The 20,264-nt window shown below is 45.8% G+C and overlaps 1 protein-coding gene across 1 annotated transcript in view; it reads right to left on the reverse strand.

Moving 5' to 3' along the window:
- The window catches only part of MFSD2A (MFSD2 lysolipid transporter A, lysophospholipid), a 52,484-nt gene extending 32,432 nt beyond the window's left edge, over window positions 1–20,052 (reverse strand). Inside the window, exons 1-3 of the mRNA XM_034413434.3 lie at window positions 19,587–20,052; window positions 16,301–16,426; window positions 11,860–11,984 (exon numbers count right to left, since the gene is read on the reverse strand). Of these exons, the coding sequence (XP_034269325.1) occupies window positions 11,860–11,984; window positions 16,301–16,426; window positions 19,587–19,676 (341 nt within the window). The 5' untranslated portion in view covers window positions 19,677–20,052. The remainder of the gene's footprint in view (window positions 1–11,859; window positions 11,985–16,300; window positions 16,427–19,586) is intronic.
- Window positions 20,053–20,264: the final 212 nt, after the last annotated feature.

Consider the following 20,264-nt stretch of genomic DNA (forward strand, 5'->3'; position numbering starts at 1 on the left):
CCGCCCGGGCTCCTTAGGGCCACAGCAGGAAGCAGTTGTTGAAGCTAAGCAGCCACCGTGAGAAAGAGTTGGCAAAACAGCTCAGTTCAAATTGGATCTGGCCGAGAAGGAGACTCAGCAGAAGCACCTCACTGAGGACTAGGAGCATAGGGTTTCCAAGCAGAGGGAAGACCTGCGGGAGTGCAAGGCCAGATACCAGCGCCTGGAGGCTCAGCGGGCTGAGATGGTCAGCCAGTTCCAGGCCATGATACAGTCCCACTGGAACAAGGCCCTCCGGCTCTTCACCACCAGCAGCACTTCCCTCCAGCCTTCACCCAAAGCCCCACACCAGGAGGCTGAAACAGACCCCAAGTTGAAATTTCTGCCCCCCTTCTACCCACACAAAAATACCCCAAAGGGGGAGACTCTCTGCAGTAACACAAATGTTCATTGCACGTATCCGGCCCAGGGACCGTAGTTTGAGGACCCCTGATTTAGTGCAATGTTTTTCTGCAGACCATCAAAATTTTCTCGCAGACCACCAGTGGTCCACGGACCACCAGTTGGTGACCACTGAACTAAATGAACTACTGTAAGTTGAGGGCTACGTGTATCTCACAACACCAGAGTTCTGTCTCTTATTTCTTCTGCGTCCTGCACGAAAGAGGCAAGCTGAAAGCAGGATGTGAAAAGAGGAAGATCCTGGACATGTGGATTTTCCTCCCCGCTAGTTCTTTCCAGTGAAGTGGAACACAAAAATGACGTGTCCCTCAAAAATCGAAGCCACCCCAGGTGGCAGCTCAGCCGGGCTTCAACCCAGAGCAGCCCTTTCTCTTCCTCCTGCTGCTGCTGATACACACAAGGGTTGCTAGTTACTCAGTCTTTCCGTGGTTTTCTCGGCTCGCTTATCTTTACAAACTGCACCTAGATCTGAAAAGAAAGGAAACTGACGTGGCCAGTGCTGAAAAATGTCGTTTGCTCAGGGGGAGGGAGGAAATATCCTTTCGGGAATCCCTCCAGCCAGAGACTCTGTCTGTGAGAGCCCGGAGCAGAGCTCTTCAAGAGCAAACTGCAGCCATCAAAGAATATATCCAGTTTTATTTCTGTCTAGAAACCGCTTCTGAACTTTTTGTGGTCAGGACAGGAAAAAAAAATAATAATTAAACTTTGACTTTCGGTTTTGCTGATTAAAGTAGTTTGTTGTTATAGCAATAGCACTTATATACCACCCCTTTCCGTGTGGTTTAAAAAATCAGCATATTGCCCCCCAAATTGTCCTCATTTTACCAACCTCGGAAGGATTGAAAGTTGGGTCAACCTTGAGCCTCATCCAGATCAAATTCCAGGCTATGGGCAGAGACTAGAATAGGGCTGGAAGAGATCTTGGAGGTTTTCTAGTCCAACCCTCTGCTCAAACAGGAGACCCTATACAAGGGGTCCCCAACACCTGAACCTTGGACCAGGACCAGCACCAGGCTGCGGCATGCCAGAAACCAGGCGGCGCAAATATTTATTTTATTTATTTTTATTTTTATTATTCATATTTCTATGCCGCCCACTCTCCGAGGACTCTGGGCGGCTTACACCAAAGACAGCAAATGAGGACAATCTGGGTCCTCATTTTACCCACCTCGGAAGGATGGAAGGCTGAGTCAACCTTGGGCCGGTAAGATTTGATCCGCTGATCTGCTGAACTAGCAGTCAGCTGAAGTAGCCTGCAGTACTGCACCCTAACCACTGCACCACCTCGGATTCACAGAATGCAGGCAACACATGAAACCACGCCCCCTCCGGTCCACGGAAAAGGCTCTCCCCATGGAACCGGTCCCAGGTGCCCCAAAAGTTGGGTGCCGCTGCCCTATACCTTGTCAGACAAGTGGCTGTCCAGTCCCTTTTCAAAAACCTCCAGTGATGAAGCCCCTACAACTTCTGAAGGCAAAGCTGTTTCCACTGATTAATTACTCTCACTGTTAGGAAGTTTCTCCTTCATTCCAGGTTGTTTCCTCTCTCGATTAGTTTGCCTGCAGTACTGCATTCTAACCCTAGAAATGGTTAGGATTTATTAAGCTGATGCAGCCAAAGGCTGAAGCGGTACTACTAATTCTATTTTGTAATTTACGGTGCTGAAAAAATGTTGGAATTCGGTGCTTTTCCCCCCCCCTTCTCCTTTCTCTTCCATTTTCTCACCTGCCCATTACTTTTATTTTCATTTCTGTTTTATAGTCTTAATTAAAAAAAAAAGGGGGGGGGGAGAAAAGAAGAGCAAGCTGCAGCCCAGCCCAGCCCAGCCGGTCTGACATCCCACTCACCCCACAAGGGTGACTGAGCCATTTGACTCGGAGTAACCCCCAGCCCAAGGCGTGGCCCTGAAAAGGGTTGGAGAAAGGAAGCCAGATGGAATTTTAGCATGCACATACGCCCTGCCTCCCCATTGGCTGATTGGGGGTGGTGTGTTTTACACACAAGCCTCCTCTTCCGCCCCACACTTCTCTCCCCGCACACACCCCTTGCATAACTTTGCCAGCTTTAACTGTTTCCCTTCCTGGAAAAGGGAAGTGGTGCAGGGCTCCAAAGGAGATTCAAAAGTCAAGAGAGAACTCAAAGCGGCCCTTGATCTGAGTGCAATGCCAATCAAAAGAGATGAAAAGCGCTGGCGTGCGAATCCGCTTCTTATTGCCATGATGATGAGCCTAAGCTTTGGACGATGCCAAGCACATGGTGGGGGGGGGAAGTTCCACCAAGAAAGTCACAGGTGGGGAAGGCGGGAGAGAAGAGAAGGCAACGAGATGGCAAATCACATTTTTTGCAATGGGATACAGGGCCAACCACAATGGATGCCAAAATAACAAACCGTGCATCGGGATTTCACAACTGCAAATCCCGGATTTTGTACTTGTGTTCTGAGATGGGATGCAGGCAGGGGTGAAATCCAGCAGGTTCTGACAGGTTCTGGAGAACCAGTAGCAGAAATTTTGAGTAGTTCAGAGAAGCGGCAAATACCACCTCTGGCTGGCCCCAGAATGGGGTGAGAATGGGGATTTTGCAATATCCTTCCCCCAGGAGTGGGGTGGGAATGGGGATTTTGCAGTATCCTTCCCCCAGGAGTGGGGAGGGAATGGAGATTTTGGGGATTTTGCAGTATCCTTCCCCCAGGAGTGGGGTGGGAATGGGGATTTTGCAGTATCCTTCCCCCAGGAGTGGGGAGGGAATGGAGATTTGGGGGATTTTGCAGTATCCTTCCCCCAGGATGGGGGAGGGAATGGGGATTTTGCAGTATCCTTGCCCCAGGAGTGGGGTGGGAATGGGGATTTTGCAGTATCCTTCCCCTGCCCACCAAGCCACGCCCACCAAGCCACGCCCATAGAACCGGTAGTAAAAAAAAATTGGATTTCACCACTGGATGCAAGGATGTCGTAAACCCACGGGATTTGCAGTGAGAAATCGTGGCACGGGTTGAGTCAATTTTTCCCTAGAGATGCCTATCCTTCCTTCCTTCCTTCCTTCCCCTTTCTCTCCAATGTCCAACAACTGGCCTTTTCTCCTACTTTTGATGAACTGGACTATAATGCACAAAGGCTCAGGGAAATCAAAGAAGAACTTTAAAATGCCAAGGGCTCCATGGCTAGCATATGACAACAGCTTGGAAACTTTTCATACTAAAGTTTCCCATGTAGAAACGGATGAAAGAAAAAATGCAAGTAATGGCTAGATTTACTTCTGGTCTTTCCTTCGAGAGCTCAAGGCAATGTCCTTAACTCTGCTGCAACCTCCAGTTTCAATTCCCACAACAAAGGCTGATTCAGTAACCAGATTCATACAACATGCCAAGTGAATTTTCTCAATTAGTCCATTTTCTGGGTTTGCATCATACATCATATCTTGTGCTCTAAACCCGGGGTCTCCAACCTTGGCAACTTTAAGATTTGTGGACTTTGCTGGCTGAGGAACTCTGGGAGTTGAAGTCCACAAGTCTTAAAAGTTGCCAAGGTTGGAGACCCCTGCTCTAAACCACTCAATGGCATGAACGGCCAACTGGGTACATATCAGAGGTGGGTTGCAGCAGGTTCTGACCAGTTCTGGAGAACCGGTAGTGGAAATTTTGAGTAGTTCCGAGAACTACAGAGCCTTGATAGTACAGTGGTTTAGTGCACCCTGTTATTAACACAGCTGCCTGCAATTTCTGCTGGTTCGAATCTCTCCAAGGCTCAAGGTTGACTCAGCCTTCCATCCTTTCTAAGGTAGGTGAAATGAGGACCCAGTTTGTGGGGGCAATAAGCTGACTTTGTATAAAATATACAAAAGTATGAAGGCTATTGCTTAGTGCATTGTAAGCCGCCCTGAGTCTCCGGAGAAGGGCGGCATATAAATCAAATTAAAAAAAAAAAAAAAACTGGTAGTAAAAACTCTGACTGGCTCCGCCCCCATCTATTCTCTGCCTCCCAAGTCCCAGATGATCGGGAGGAAATGGGGATTTTGCAGTATCCTTCCCCTGCCGCACCCACCAAGCCACACCCACAGAACCGGTAGTAAATAATTTTGAAACCCACCACTGGTACATATCCACCCATAACCAGGTTTAGCAGGTTGTGCAAACGACATTGCTGAGTTTCCACAAGCTGGGTGTCTCTTTGTCTTGTCTGACAAAGAACCAAACTGCCTTGGCTTCCTTGTAACTGTTGCAAAACTCTTGCGCACCACAAAAGAGCATGAGATATCCTGTCAGAGTGCTCGGTTTGTCTGCTCGCTTTGATCCTCTTTACACATGGAGTGAGCGAGCATCTCAGAAAGAATATGCCTACAGGTAGTTCTCCACTTACAACCGGTTGCTTAGTATCTGTTCAAAGTTCCAGGGGATGCAAACATAGCTACTTCCGACCCAGATTTGAAGTTTTGACAGCTGTCCACTCCGGTCGTGTGATAAGGGGGCTGTTTCACATGACCGGGATGGGCAGCTGTTGTCTTTGGAATGCTCGGCAACTGACCAGCATTAATGGCGGTGTGCAGCATCCCGCAGTCACACGGCTCTAATTGATGACATTTTTGCTGGAAACTGGCAGTTACTTCTGGTTTCCAGCACAAAAAAAAAAAAAAAAAATGCCCCATAGAGAACAATGTGTTTGCTTTATGATCTCCACAAAAAAAAAATGTCATAAACTCGGATCAACTTCTGAACCATCTTCACGACTTGTGGGGTCAATTACAGTGTAATGGAAGGGCAAACTAACTTTCAGGAAATGTCCATCTGAGGGAGAAGGAGAGAGAGGAACAAAAGAAAGGGAAGAGGAGAGGAAGAAAGGAAGGGGAAATAAGAGTAGGAGAGAAGGTTAGACAGGGGGGAAGAAAGGAGGAGAGGGAGAAAAAAAGGGGAAGTAGAGAAGGAGCAGGAGAGGAGGGAAGAAGAAGGGAGGAAGGATAAAAGAAGGGAGGGAGAGGAAGAGAAAAGAGAAGAAAGATTGCTGTAAAAGAAAAATGAAATGGAAGAAAGGCATCCCCGAACATGTTTAAATATATTAGGATAAAGAATGAACTATCAAAAATTAAAAGAGAATATATCTGATTAAAAATGGAGAAAAGAGAATTTGAGGGCGAAAGAAGATACCGTTTACAGAAACAAGAATAGAAATATTAAGTTTCGATCTAAAAATATGGAAAGAGAACACTTTGGCAGAAATTGTCACTAAGTAAAATATATTTGGATATGACGAGTTGTAGATATGATATCATAGGACATGGTCAATACTCTGTTTCATAAAATATGTGGGTGTGTGTTAGGGGGAAAAAAATTAATAAAACTTGATTAAAAAAAAAAAGGAATGTCCATCCGAAAGTGCTATAAAACCTGAAGAGGTTTAATTGCAGGAAGAGAAGGAGAAAAACCGAACCGGCGGCCATTCTCAAAGGTTTGGGCTGCAACGTGCATGAGGTTGTCCTGCAGAGCTAAGGACGGCCACCTGAGGACACGACCTCCTAAATCCCAGACTCTTCTTGCGTCAGGGGAGACTAAACTTAGCTGCCGATAAGCGGGCTGTTTCAGGGCTCCCAGAGGAGGCAACCCTGCCAACAACTACCCTGGGCAAAGGCCAAGAGTGGAAACTATAGGTCAGGGGTGGGTTCTGAAACTTTTTACTACTAGTTCTGTGGGTGTGGCTTATTTTGTGGGCGTGGTTTGATGGTCATGTGACAAACAATTCTTTAGGATTTAGCAGAGGTACTGGTCTACCAGGCTTTTCACTGCTTGCAGAGCTGTATTGGTCTACCCATTTGTTTTCGGAACGTTCCAGTCTACCCATTTGTTTTTGGAGCACACGGGTCTACCACCACACTGCCTTTTAACACTGATCAGCTGTAGGGCGGCCCTTCGAAGTGCCACGGCAAGAGTTTAAACAGCTTTTTGCCGCTCTGCCACCACCGAGAGCATCAGAAACCGCTTTTAGGCAGCTTGGCCTCAATTGCCAATCTACCACCACCGAGAGATTTACAAGGAGCAGATCGGTTCTAGCCAATCAGTTGGGAGGGATATTGCAAAATCTCCATTCCCTCCCCACTCCTGGGGAAAGGATATTGCAAAATCTCCATTCCCACCCCACTTCAGGGGAAGGATACTGCAAAATCTCCATTCCCATCCCACTTCAGGGGAAGGATACTGCAAAATCTCCATTCCCTCCCCACTCCAGGGGAAGGATACTGCAAAATCTCCATTCCCTCCCCACTCCAGGGGAAGGATACTGCAAAATCTCCATTCCCACCCCACTCCAGGGGAAGGATACTGCAAAATCTCCATTCTCTCCCCACTCCTGGGGGAAGGATATTGCAAAATCCCCATTCCCACCCCACTCTGGGGTCAGCCAGAGGTGGCATTTGCCAGTTCTCCGAACTACTCAAAATTTCCGCTACCGGTTCTCCAGAACCTGTCAGAACCTGCTGGATTTCACCCCTGATTATTTGATAGATTATATGAAGTGCAGCCAATCCTCAATTTATGATCACAGTTGGGACCACATTTTCCTTGCTAAGCAAGGCAGTTGATAAGTGAGTCGCACCTGGTTTTATGACCATTTTGCCAATGTTGTTATGTGAATCACTGCACTTGTTAAATGAATCCAGTTTCACCCAATGTCAGAAGCCAACTGGGTAGGCTGCAAATGGGGATCATGTGACTGCAGGACACTGCAAACATTGTAAATACATGCCAATTGCCTAGTGCTGGGGTCTGCAAGCTTAAACACTCAAAGAGCCATTTGGACCCATTTCCCACAGAAAAGAAAACACCGGGAGCCACAAAAATCTTCCCGTGCCTGACTATTTCTTGAGTGGCCACAAAACTAGCATATGTAGTTGAATTAAACATTCTGTTTTTCTTCTGAAACTTTTCTTTTCTTGGATTTATCCATGGTTGGCCTACCGGGGGTTGAAAAGCTCAATAAATCGTGTGCCGGCAGGTGTCGCACATTGGCGGTTGTGACGCATATTTTGAATGACAAGGAGCCGCAGCAGAGGAGTGAAAGAGCCACGTGCGGCTCCAAAGCCTAGTGCAATGCTCACTTGACCATGGGGATGCTATGATGGTCACGCAAGTGTGTGGATCAGTCTTAAGTCATTTTTGCTAAAGAAATGGTTGTTAAGTCAAGGTCTACCTGTAAGACCAGTATTTCATCAACCTTACCAACATTAAGATACAAGTTGAAGTTGGACTTCAACTTCCGGAATTCCCCAGCCAGCATAATAAAACATAATTCATTTTTGTTAGGTGAGAGTTGCATATTATGGGATTCCAGTGTTTTATTCACATGGGCTTATTTTGATTGTCTGAACCCAGAGTCAAGAAAAGCTTTTACAAAAACTTCTTTCAAAAAGGAGTCCCTAAAACTTGGCTGAATGAACTCATTTATTCATACACTCTTTGCTCTTATAATTTTTTCCTTTTAAAGGCCAATCTATGCAAAGGGAGCACACATGACTCTAGCCAGAGGACTTAATTATTCCAGCCAAATTATTAAAAGTTCCAGGTTTGTTGGCTTAACAGTGGAAACCTCATGCTTCTGAGATCAAATCCATGCCCAGCCCTGAAAAAATCTCACCATTTTATAGGTAATAATATGATGCTTTTAACTTATGACCCCAACAAGTTATGACCATAATTTCAGGCTCAATTATGGTTATAAGCCGAGGACCATTTGTTACTGACAGTTAATCTTCATGCAGGATGGGCAAGTCTTCTAACTGCCAATTGTTCTTAACTGCAAGTTTTAGTTACGTGAGAATGAATTAAATCAACTCAAAGTTTGACCGTCTTGGCATCAAGCAACAATTTTTGGACTGCAACCCTAGGTATACCTTAAAAATCCAAATGTAGCCTAGAAAACATGGTGCATTTCCATTTTATAATATCCTGTACAGGTTTTCATGCTTGTATTCTCATTCTTTGAGTCATAATCTTTATGCCATTTACAGACCTCTCCAGGTAGATATCAGAACAAACTTCCTGACTTGTATAAGCTGTCAATCAGGGGAAGGTTGTCTCCTGAAATTGAGAATTCTCTTCTCTTTGAGGGGTTCAAATTAAGAGCTGGCTGGTCAACTTTCAGATATTCTAGTGGATTCTGAGTTGAGCAGGTGATTCGGCTAGATCAGGGGTCAGCAACCTGCAGCTCTGGAGCCATATGCGGCTCTTTGGGCCCTCTGCTGTGGCTCCCTGTCAGGTGCTCCCACCACTGGTTGGCCCCACCCCTCACCCTCCCCTCCCAATCACTCCTCGCCTGGCCTGAGAAAGTAAGGGTGACGGCATGGAGAAGCAGCCAGGGCAGAGACAGAGAGATACAGAGAGAGGGGGAGAGAGAGAGACATAGAGAGATACAGAGAGAGAGGGAGGGAAGGGAGAGAGAGAGATGTCAAAAGGATTTTGTGGTTCCCAGTGTCTTTTAACAACTGGTTTTCTGCCCTAATGGGTAGAGAATGCTGGGTAGGCGTGGCTAGGGGGATCGTGTGACTGGAAGTGAGCGACATTGAGTTGGCCACGCCCACCCAGGTTTTGTGGCTCCCGGTGTTTTCTTTTCTGTGGGAAACGGGTCCAAATGGCTCTTTGAGTATTTAAGGTTGCAGACCCCTGGGATAGATCAATGTATCTCAACGTTAGCAACTTTAAGATGTGTGGACTTCAACTCCCAGCATGCTTCCTGGGGAATTCTGGGAGTTGAAGTCCACACATCTTAAAGTTGCTAAGGTTGAACAACACCGTTGTAGGCAATCCGGTGCTATGCTGTTGCTATTTTCCAATCAGCATTAATATAGTCAACAAGATGGATTTCAAGATCTGGAACAATCTTGAAAAGTCTTCCGCCCATGCTTGCTATAAATTATGAAAACAGATGTTCCCCAAGCCATTTGGGGCATGATATCTCTAAAATGCTCACAAACAGCTGAAATTGGAGGCGGAGGGAGCAAACATCAGAGGGAGAATGGAATATCCAGGAAGAATATGTAGCTTGAACAAATGTGTTACCTATTGTGGGTTTTTTATATATATCTACACATACAAAACCCTTCATGGACCAGCCTAGTCCCAAGTGCTAGTTGACTGCTTCCTTATGACCCACCAAAACACAACTTTTACTTCACAACCAGGAACCATTTGCACTACTCAAGTGACCCTGAGGACACAGATAAACTCCAAGGGCTTCAACGATCCTCTAAAAAGATGCAAAGGACCAGCTCTGTCTGCAAGGAATATAAATCCTTCCATTCCCCATGTCAGAGCTGAAGAAGCTTCTTGGATGAGAAGCGAGATGTCTTCAAAAGAAAAAACAAGAACATCCAGTTGCCTCCTGAAAAAAGCACCTTTGGGACAACCATAACCTGGATGACTGAGAATCTCTACAGACTTTTTGCGTCACAAGCTCAGACCATGCACGACATCTCAATTTCACCAAGTCACCTTCTTCCTATAGTTCTACAAGGACCCAAAATTATCTCCCAGGTTGGGGAAAAAGCAGAACTGATCCACGGTGCTGCAGTCACAAAACTAGGGGACATAGTGAGCTGCCAGTATTACTGGTACCCTCAATTGCACCAGGGGTGGGTTCCTGTTTACTACTGGTTCATAGCGGGAGCACTCGCGCGTATGCGCTGATCACTCATGATGACATTGTGGTGGGTGGACAGTTTTACTACTGGTTCTATAGAACCGGACCGAACTGGGAGCAACCCACCACTGAAATTCACCAGTTGAATGTTTCTCACTTGACTATGATACACCCAACCTACTTCCTCCACCTTTAATAAGCCTCTTCTACAGCCCCAATGGAGAAAGGGATCTGCCGCTAGTCCAACTCTCCTCCAACTCATCCAATTCAAGTCATCGGGGATCAAAACCCTCCTGGTGCTTTTGACATTCTCCAGTCAAGAATTGCAAATAACAGGGTTACAATTCTGTCTATAAATTCAATCCCCAGCCCTTGTGGGTAAATCAAAACTGATTTTAAATAAGCTTGACTTCTAATGACTACAGAAGCTTCTCTGTCTAGCTTTCCAAGGTGAAGACTAGTTCTGGGTATTGGAAAAAAAAAATCTCACAAAGTAATGGATAAACCTCTTTTGTTACCAAGAATAGCACACAAAAGTGCTCTTGTGATCAGCTGTAATTGAGCTTCCTTAAATTTCATCACAGGAGGTGGCTGAACATAGTCAACCTTGGTTGATCTTCAAAAAGCTAAACAAGGTTGGCTAGTTCTCCTATCCAAGAGACACCAGGCTATTGGTTAAAATAATGTCTTAGGAAAAAAAGTGATGGCAAACTACTCCTGCTACCAACCTGACTTCCATTGAGGACCTGTATACTGCACGAGTCAAACAGAGGGCTGTGAAAATATTTACGGACCCCTCACATCCTGGACATAAACTGTTTCAACTCCTACCCTCAAAACAACGCTATAGAGCACTGCACACCAGAATAACTAGACACAAGGACAGTTTTTTCCCGAATGCCATCACTCTGCTAAACAACTAATTCCCTCAACACTGTCAAATTATTCACTAAGTCTGCATTACTATTACTATTAATCTTCTCATCGTTCCTATCACCCATCTCCTCCCACTTAGGACTGTATGACTGTAATTTTGTTCCTTGTATTATTACGATTTATATTGATATTGTTTCCTGATTGCTTATAATGACTATAATTATGATTCTTGACGAACGTATCTTTTCTTTTATGTACACCGAAAGCATATGCACCAAGACAAATTCCTTGTGTGTCCAATCACACTTGGCCAATAAAGTATTCTATTCTATTCTATTCTATTCTATTCTATTCTATTCTATTCTATTCTATTCTATTCTATTCTATTCTATTCTATTCTATTCTATGCATTTAGTGACCTTTCAGAGTTACCCTGGCACTAAAAAAAGTGCCAGTGCCACTGATGATCATTCCTCACACTTGGCCAATAAAAATTCTATTCTATTCTACAAGAAAATTGTAACTAGAAAATTCTACAGATGTCACCGTACATCAGGGGTATCAAACACAAGGCCCGTGAGCCAGATGTGGCCTGTGATGTGGTTGGATCCAGCCCACAGGGCCGTCCTGGAAAATGTAACGGGTTGGACCGTGTCGCTTTAGCCCGGTCTACCCAATGCAAAAAGGAAACATTGGGCCAGCATGGCTTTGGCCCAGTCTACCCAGTGCGAAAGAGGAAACATGCTAGCAGTTTGGGGAGTAGTGTGAAGCTGGCCACACCCAGTCGGCCACGCCCACCCAGCCCCCCAAGGTCAACCTCAGCCCTGATGCAGCCTTCAATGAAATAGAGTTTGAGACCCCTGCCATACATCATGAAATTCTGTTTGAAAGTGGCATCCACCAGGCTGCACCCAGGCATGCTTACCAGGGCATCAGGCGTCCAAAGCAGGTCCAGGAGCTTTTACTGATGAAGAAACCCACCAGCGGGTCAGTTATGGCATCCCACGCACGTCCCACGAAAAGGATGATGGATGCGTAGAAGGGGTCCATCTGTTAAACAGAAGAAGGGAAGAACCTCCATTCAACTCGAGCGTGGGAGCTCATTCTCTCACTGGAAGCCACAAGTGAAAGAAAAGCAAATTGGTCTCATGCAAAAAAAAATAAAATAAAAGGACAAGTAGAAACAAGCCAACCCAGGGGGAAGAGAGCAAGGTAGGGCAAGGTGGAAAATTCAGTATTTGAACCAAATCCGTACGTATAAACTCAAGCCAAGTCTCTTCGGCAGCTGCAGTTGCTGAAATTCTCTTGGTAACGGCTTTCTATCTCTTCCAATAAATACGGGTAGTCCTCGGCTTATGACCACAATTGAGTTCAGAATTATGCTGGTTAAGTCAGGCTGATTATTAAGCGAGTCATCACATGACTGTGCCCGATTTTACAACCTTTTTTGTATCAGTCGTAAATGAGCACTCCAGTCGTTATGTGAAACCGTTGTTGACAATGGGTGGTGTTTTTTTGCTGGAAATCAGAAGTAAATGTCTGTTTCCAGCAAAAACCATTATGAATCGTGGTCAGGTGACTGTGGGATGCTACAAATGGCCGTAAATGCTGGCCAGTTTCCAAGCACCCAAAATGTGATCATGTGACCGGGGAGGGGGGAAGAAACCATTAGAACTTTGAATCCAAGTCTTAAGTAGTTTTTAAACCTATTGTAACTTCAAACAGTCGCTAAATGACCGGTTGTAAGTTGAGGACTAGCACTTAGACTTATATACCGCTTTACAGTGCTTCACAGCCCTCTCCAAGCGGTTTAGAGCGTCAGCCTATTGCCCCCAACAATCTGGGTCCTCATTTTACCGACCTCAGAAAGATGGAAGGCTGAGTCCACCTTGAGCCTGGTGAGATTTGAACTGCCAAATTGCAGGCAGCCGGCAGTCAGCAGAAGGAGCCTGCAGTACTGCACTCTAACCACTGCGCCACCACGACTTGCTCTGTGGTTTTGGTATTTTCTCCTGAGCTTCTCTAAGTGGTTCACATTCTGTTTCTGTTGTGGCCTGTACGTGGCCTGTGCGGCTGGTGGCTGATTTGGACAGCAAGGAGGCTGGTGTGGTGCTGCGCCAGCAGCCTGTGCAGCTGGCACTCGAGTTGGACAATGAGGAGGCTGGAGAAGATGTGGTGCCAGGGGCGGGGATTCGGCCAGGGCCTTCAGAACCTCCAGAAGCTCCCTTAAGTGAAGAGGACGAAGAGGAGGAGCCTCTTCTCGATGCAGGGGCACGCAGAGCTGCCAAAAGGCAGGAGTGGCTCCTCAGGAGGAGGTCTCCTCGAGAGTAGGGCTTGGGGCTAATTGGCCACTCCCTTAGCCTATTTAAGGAGGAATGCCAACTGAAGCAATTTGCAGGGAACAACCGTTCACTCTCCTTTGTTCCTTGATCTTAGTTCTCTGCAAATTGCTTCTGGGCTTTCTGCCAAGCATAGTAAGATTAAGATTATTTATTCTTTGGATTCATGCAGGCTGTTAAGAAAGTTAATTAACAGCCTTTGTTTGAAAAAAAAACCTGATTTTATTTTAGTAAACTAAGGTTTGTACAGACTTTGTGTGTGCTGCGTACTTTGGGGTCCGTAGCTGGGGCAGAACAGTTTCTAGCTGAAGCCTGGCTTTGAGAAGCTGAAACCTGGAGAGGCTTTATCAGATGTGAAGTTACATTATTTATCCCAAAGGTGCTTTTTTTTAAAAAAAAAACTGGATTTTCTAGGGATTTTTTTCCCCTTTAAAAATGTTTCACTTCTCATCCGAGAAGCTTCTTCAGTTCTGGATGAGCTTCTCAGATGAGAAGCGAAATGTTTTCAACGAAAAAAAAAAAACCCAAGGAAATCCAGTTGCCTTTTGGAAAAAAAAGCACCTCTGGATGATTTGAGAATCTCCATGGTCACATGAATTGCATTTTTAGATCTGCCACCCTCAAGTTTTGAAATGCTGAGTAGCCGATTTCTTCACCCGAAGCTATGAACTTCGACATGGTATGCAGGCTTCCAGGGACGACGGGGGCGAAAATACAGATGGAACCACATGTCGACAGTTGTACATATCATTAATTGGGCTTGGAGGGATTGTTGAACCAAGCCAGTGTGGCTTATTTAACGAATTACAGTTCAAGCAAGCCAGGGCTTTGTGGGATGTGTGAACTCAAGTCAATGAGTTACCAAGCAATAGCAAATGTGCTGCTCTTCTTAGCAGGGATTATTTACTGAAAGAGAAATGCCACGGAGAATATACAATCGAGGCAAGCGACGCACCACGAGAAAACAAGATGTTCTTAATTTGAGAACACTTGCCAGGAGCATGTAGAATGGACTGAACAATGCCTTTAACAATCTGGTCGTATATAGGACTAGAAGTGGGGTGAGGCCCTTGGTTCGGTTCACATTAGGTCGGCGATTCTAGAGGCATTCTGTGCCCCAGGAAGACAAGACTACCAAGGAGCCTTGGTAGTACAGTGGTCTAAAGCACCCTGTTATTAACACCAGCTGCCTGCAATTACTGCAGGTTCGAATCTCACCAGGCTCAAGGTTGACTCAGCCTTCCATCCTTTCTAAGGTAGGTAAATTGAGGACCCAGTTTGTGGGGGCAATAAGCTGACTTTGTATAAATATACAAAAGGATGAAGGCTATTGCTTAACGCATTGTAAGTTGCCCTGAGTCTCCGGAGAAGGGCGGCATATAAATCAAATTAAAAAAAAAAGACATGAAAGCATGAGAAGCATGAGGAAACCAACTAAGAGAAAAGCAAGAGACTTCCTTGCAATTTGGAGATGCTTCCTTCCCTAAACTAGCGCTTTCTGGATCAGACCTGGGCATTTTGCAGGCCATATCCGGCCCTATCTGGCCCGTGTGAGGTCAATTGGAAATTAGAAATCAATTAAGATAAGATGAATAAGTTAGGTTTAATAATAGAAATAAAGAGTATAAATTTTGAGTCTAATGGTTAGAAATAAAATGGGTATGTTGAAATTAAATACTTTTGGAATGTTTAATATATTTGTGTGCTTTAAATTGTTAAAATATATCCATCTAGGGGGAAATGAAAGAAAAAAATGGATTGATAATTGATAAGTTTAAGGTAACGGGTTTTGGGGGATAATGGCATAGTTATAGACAGATTTGAGGGAAATACTTGTTTAAAATATACTGCTCAAAAAAATAAAGGGAACACAAGCAGAAAACATCCGAGATCTGAATGAATGAAATAGCCTTATTAAATACTTTGTTCATTACATACAGTAGTTTATACACTGCTCAAACAACTAAAGGGAGCTAAGTGAATAAGTGCACAGCCCTATTGTTTTGGTTCTTCACAACAGTCTCGCTTTCTCATGGGGCCTCTTGGGAAAATTAATTGCCCACCCCTGCTCTGGATGAATGGGGCAGCCTATTTGATATTGCTTAGTAATTTGTGGAGTCCCTAAATAGTAATCGCTGTGCTGCTAAGATTTCAGGGAAATTTAATTCTACCACATCTGGAAGATTCCGTATGCAAGAAAACTGCACTGTGCAAATCTGCTACAGGTAATCCTCAACTTACAACTGTGTTCGTTTAGCAATTTTTCTAAGTTGCAACAGTTATAATTGCAATCATCCGTCACGCTGATAATCACTGCAATGTCCCCGTGGTCATATGATCAAAATTTGGGCCCTTGGCAAAGGCCATACATTTATGATAGTTTCAATTTCCCAGGGTCACGTGATCGCCATTTCCAACGTTCCCAGCCAACTTTCAACAAGCAAAGTCAACGGGGGAAGCTGTATTAACAACTGTGTGATTCCCTTAACAACTGCATGATTCCCTTAACAACTGTGGCAAAGAGGCCGTAAAAACTGGGCACGGCACGCTTCACAACCTTCTTGCTCAACAACAGAAATTCTGCTCCCAATTGGGGTTGTAAGTCAAAGACTACCTTTACAAGGTCCTGCAGAAGCCCTTGGATCCTGAGCTCAATAAGGGGTTGCATGTAGGATAGGCTGCCCATAGGGTGGGTACTAGGGGCACAGCACTGAGACCAGATCTGAAAGCGCAACAAGGAAGTACCTCCGTATAGAAAGCTAGCATCTCAAGCAAAAGGCTAAGCAAGAAGCTTCCTTGAAAAGGGATGGTTTTACAGAGTGGAGCATGTAGGAAATTTTGCATGGAAAGGAAAGTTTTGGGGAACTCTAACCCAAAGAAAACAGCAGTTAAAGAAAATCTATACTGGGTGCAAATCTTTAGACGTGGCTCAGCCTAGAGTTGAATCCAACAGGGATCCCCAATAAGCCTTGATTTGACCACCAACCCCCAGCCTCAAAGAAAAGACCGAAGCCAGTTAAGACTTACCTGCACCACGTCCAACAAGTAAATCTGGAGAAAGAATCCCAAAGCACAACCAGTGATCTGATAAGGTGCTCCACCAATGGCATAACACACTTTGCTGCATATCGATAGCTTGGCTTTGCTTTCTCTCTGGAACAGAGAATTTGGAAGCAATGGTCAAAACTCCAGAAGGAAGATCAAACAGGACTCGCTCTGTATCAGTGTTTCTCAGCCTTGGCAATTTTGTGGACTTCAATTCCCAGCAAGTTGGCTGGGAAATTCTGGGAGTTAAAATCCACGTGTCTTAAAGTTACCAAGGTTGAGAAATACTGCTTTATGCTCTACAAATTCAATCCACCTTTAAATTCACCCAACCCAGTTTACGGAATTATGGTAACTTATTTTCTGGATTCACACAATACACTGAACAAGAAACTGACCCAGTGCTCTGGTTTGTACTTAGTTTTAGCAAGGGAGAATTTTGCACCTTCTGAACTCGTTAGCAGTATTTGCACGTATCTTCCCAAGGTATTTATCACTCCTACTTTCTAGCAACAACTTTCTTTGTTCACCCTTAGCAAATATCCCAGTTCAAACAGGCAATAAATCTCACCAAGGACAGATAATAGAAGCTAGTCCAGAAAAGTGCTTTGCTCACGCTTTCAACCCAATTGGGGTGAAAAAACAATGAAACACTTTCTCCCACCGCCAGTAGGGTGTACATCTGTAACTGCCTCCCCATTCACTTCAAACAACTCTGGAAGGGCTACCAATAATTATTACGATTGAAAAAGTTGAGATGTTGCTTTAAATTATTCAGCTTTCAGGTCCTCTCCCCCTGTTGGATCCAATCAAGAAGTTAAAGCTGAGTTTTGAACACCATTGGATTTCTACCAATGATTGAGTTGATTATGTATGTTGGGTGAACATAGCAATTGTGCATCTTGTCCAATAAGTTGTGGTAATCACACACCCAGTCCAACCAATTGGTAAATGCAAGTGGTGTGAACTCAGAAGGATCATCATAAACATATCGGCAGGAGAGCTTTTTAGAGAAAATCTTAGTTCATTTACAACACTCAATCCATGCTACTGTGCATTGTTTTGAAAGAGTTTGAAATTCCTGATTTAACTAGACTTCTTTTCTGAAATTCAGCTCAGATTTTACTACTGCAAAGGCATGTTATAGGTGAGAGAATAGTGAGTTCCTTCCACTTAGACAGCCAGACACAAAGACTATCTTCACACCATTCTTAATCAGAGGTGGACAATTTGATGTTCTCCAGGTATTTTGGATACAGTCCTGCATTCTCTTGTCAGTGGATATGCTGGCTAAGGCTGAATGGGTATTTAAATTCAAAACATCGGGTGGGTGCCGTAATGCCTAGCCATGCTCTGAACCCTGGCTTAGATTCAATGGTTACCCCAAGATCAATATACAGTGGCTATGTTTGCATGGCTAGACTAAAGTGCAGTTGAATGTTCAGTGATTTGGTGAATCCAGCTATTGTTTAGCCTTATTATGTGAAACAGGCCATTCACTTAAGCTATAATGTGGTCACCCTAAAACCTTCCAACAGACCCCAACAAACTCGTCATCAAAATCCCAAGCATCACTTCAGTGTTTAGGTTACAGATTAGAAACCGCAAGTCTAAGAGAGAAGCCAGAGGCCGAATAGTCCTTTTCCATTAAGGTTTGTTTCCTAGCCATCCTGGTCAGAAGCAGAAACTGGGTAAGAGACGATTTTTCAGCTCTGAATTCATTCATTCTTTCAACACCTCTAAGTCCCAGGCTCCCATTCTGACACATAACTTCCCACCTGACGCTAAACATCGGGGCATTCCGGCCGCCCACGGCTACGAGGGAAGCCAAACCCTGAAAAGCCACCCTCGCATGAAAACCTCACCCCACCTCTTTCTGAAACAGCCACGACTTCTCTTGTAGTGCTCCGCAGTTGTTTCTTAAAGGGACAGAAACACACAGACAGACACACACACACACAAACTGCCACGAAGCTTGAAAAAGAGACTTCCAGGGGGGAAATCTTCCCCCTTCTTCACCATTAAATAAATAAATAAATAAATAATTTTTTTAAAAAAAGTGGGGGGGTGGAACAAGCCGAATGCTCCTGACTGCGCTTTTCTCAGTTTATTGTTTATATTGATATCTTTTCCAAAGAGGAAGTCGCACCAAGGGCGGCCGTACCTTCTTCTCACCATTTATGAATGAACTTGAACTGCACGAGGAGGCCTCGCAAGGCTTTCAGTACAACTCCAAGGCTGACGCGCCGAAAAACCCCGGGGCTCTTTTTAAAAGAGGCGAGGAGTGGGAGGATTCCTCGTGGTAAGTCAACTCACTCTCTCCCTCTCTCCCCCCCTCCTGCCTCCTTCTTTCTCTCCCTCCCTCCCTCTTTCTCTCTCTCCCTCCTTCCCTCTCTCTCTCTCTCCCTCCCTTTCTCTCTCCCTCCTTCCCTTTCTTTCTTTCCCTCCCTCCCTTTCTCTCTCTCCCTTTTTCTCTCCCTCCTTCCCTCTCTCTTTCTCTTTCTTTCCCTCCCTCTCTCTCTCTCCCTCTATCTTTCTCTCTCCCTCCCTCTTTCTCTCTCTCCCTCCTTCCCTCTCTCTTTCTCTCTTTCCCTCCCTCTCTTTCTTTCCCTCCCTCTCTCTCTCTCTCTCTCCCTCTCTCCGTCCCCTGCGCTACTCCCCCGTTGCCCCAGTTCACACGTCCTCCCGGGAAGGACTAACCTTGACCCAACGCCAGGGGCCAGCCAGCGTCTGCAGCAGAGCCATGGTGGATCGATCACCCGAGCCCGCTCTAATTTGAAGGCTCCCATGCCTTATAAGGAAGGCTCGCCCGCCCACCTCCGCCCCGATCCCGGATTGAGGGGGGAGGGGGGAGATCCGAATGGATCGCCCAACTTCGCCTCCAGATCCAGGACCCGTTGGGTTTTGGGGGAGGGGACCGTTTCATGCCCTTCCCGGTTCTGCTTTGCAGGAGGAGGGGGAAGCGAGCGAGCAAAGCGCAACACTCCCCCCCGCATACATTCCAGGGGCTTTCTGGCTCTCTCGGGATCTCTCCCCGGTCGATCGACTGGCCCGGGGGCTGCACGTGGATCGCCCAAGCTCTTTCTTAGCCGTGCTTCCTCGGGGAGTAAAATCCGCCCGGCTTCCGAGCACAGGGCCAGCCGCGCGCGCGGTTTCCAGCCCTCCCGCGCCTTATTTTAATTTTTCTTTTTTCTTCTTTTCTTCTTTTCTTTTCCTGGCTCGTTTTTCGCCTTCGCCCCTCCCGCTCCGCAGCTGCCTTCCGCCTTACCTTGGATCGGATCAGCTCCTCCGGTTTTAAGATGCTCGGTTGCAAAAGGCCAGCCGAGGAGACGCTCTCAGCTCCTTCTCCTTTGGCCATTGGCAAGCCCAGGGGGATCGGGTCCGATTAATCCACTTGATCTCCGTGCTCGAAAGTTTTCCTTTCCTTTCCTTTCCTTTTCCTTTTTCCTTTCCCCCCTTTCCTTTTCTTTCCTTTTCTCCTCTTTTCCTCTTTTCTTTTCTTCCTTTTTTCCCCCTCCTCAATTCGCTTTCAGGCGTTTGTATCCCGGCGCGGGAAGCAGCGGCGGGACAGTTTCAAGCGGGCGAGCGAAAGGCTGCCGTGAGCGCCCCGATCGGCTCGGCTCGAGCGGAGGAGAATGAATGAATGCGCCCCTTTCTCCGGCCGACGGGATTTCTTTCGCGTGCAGCCAGCCGCCAGCCGCGGCTCCTCCCCCAGCGCTCCTAAGCCAGCCCCCTCGCCTCTGCCGGAATTAGAAACAACCCCCAAATTCTGGCTGTTTTAAGGGAGCCAATCCGGAGCCCAGCCTTTGAAAACACCCTCGCCTTTCCCACTCCGGACAGCTGGCAGTTCTCGCCTTCCAAGAGTCGGGCTGCAAAAAAAAAAAAATTAAAAAAAATAAAAATAAAATGACTTCACCTTTCTGTCTTGGGTGTCAAAAAAAGACAA

The sequence above is a fragment of the Pantherophis guttatus genome, chromosome 10, assembly GCF_059756535.1.
Source record: "Pantherophis guttatus breed Tessera chromosome 10, ASM5975653v1, whole genome shotgun sequence".
In the NCBI taxonomy this organism is placed as follows: domain Eukaryota; kingdom Metazoa; phylum Chordata; class Lepidosauria; order Squamata; family Colubridae; genus Pantherophis; species Pantherophis guttatus.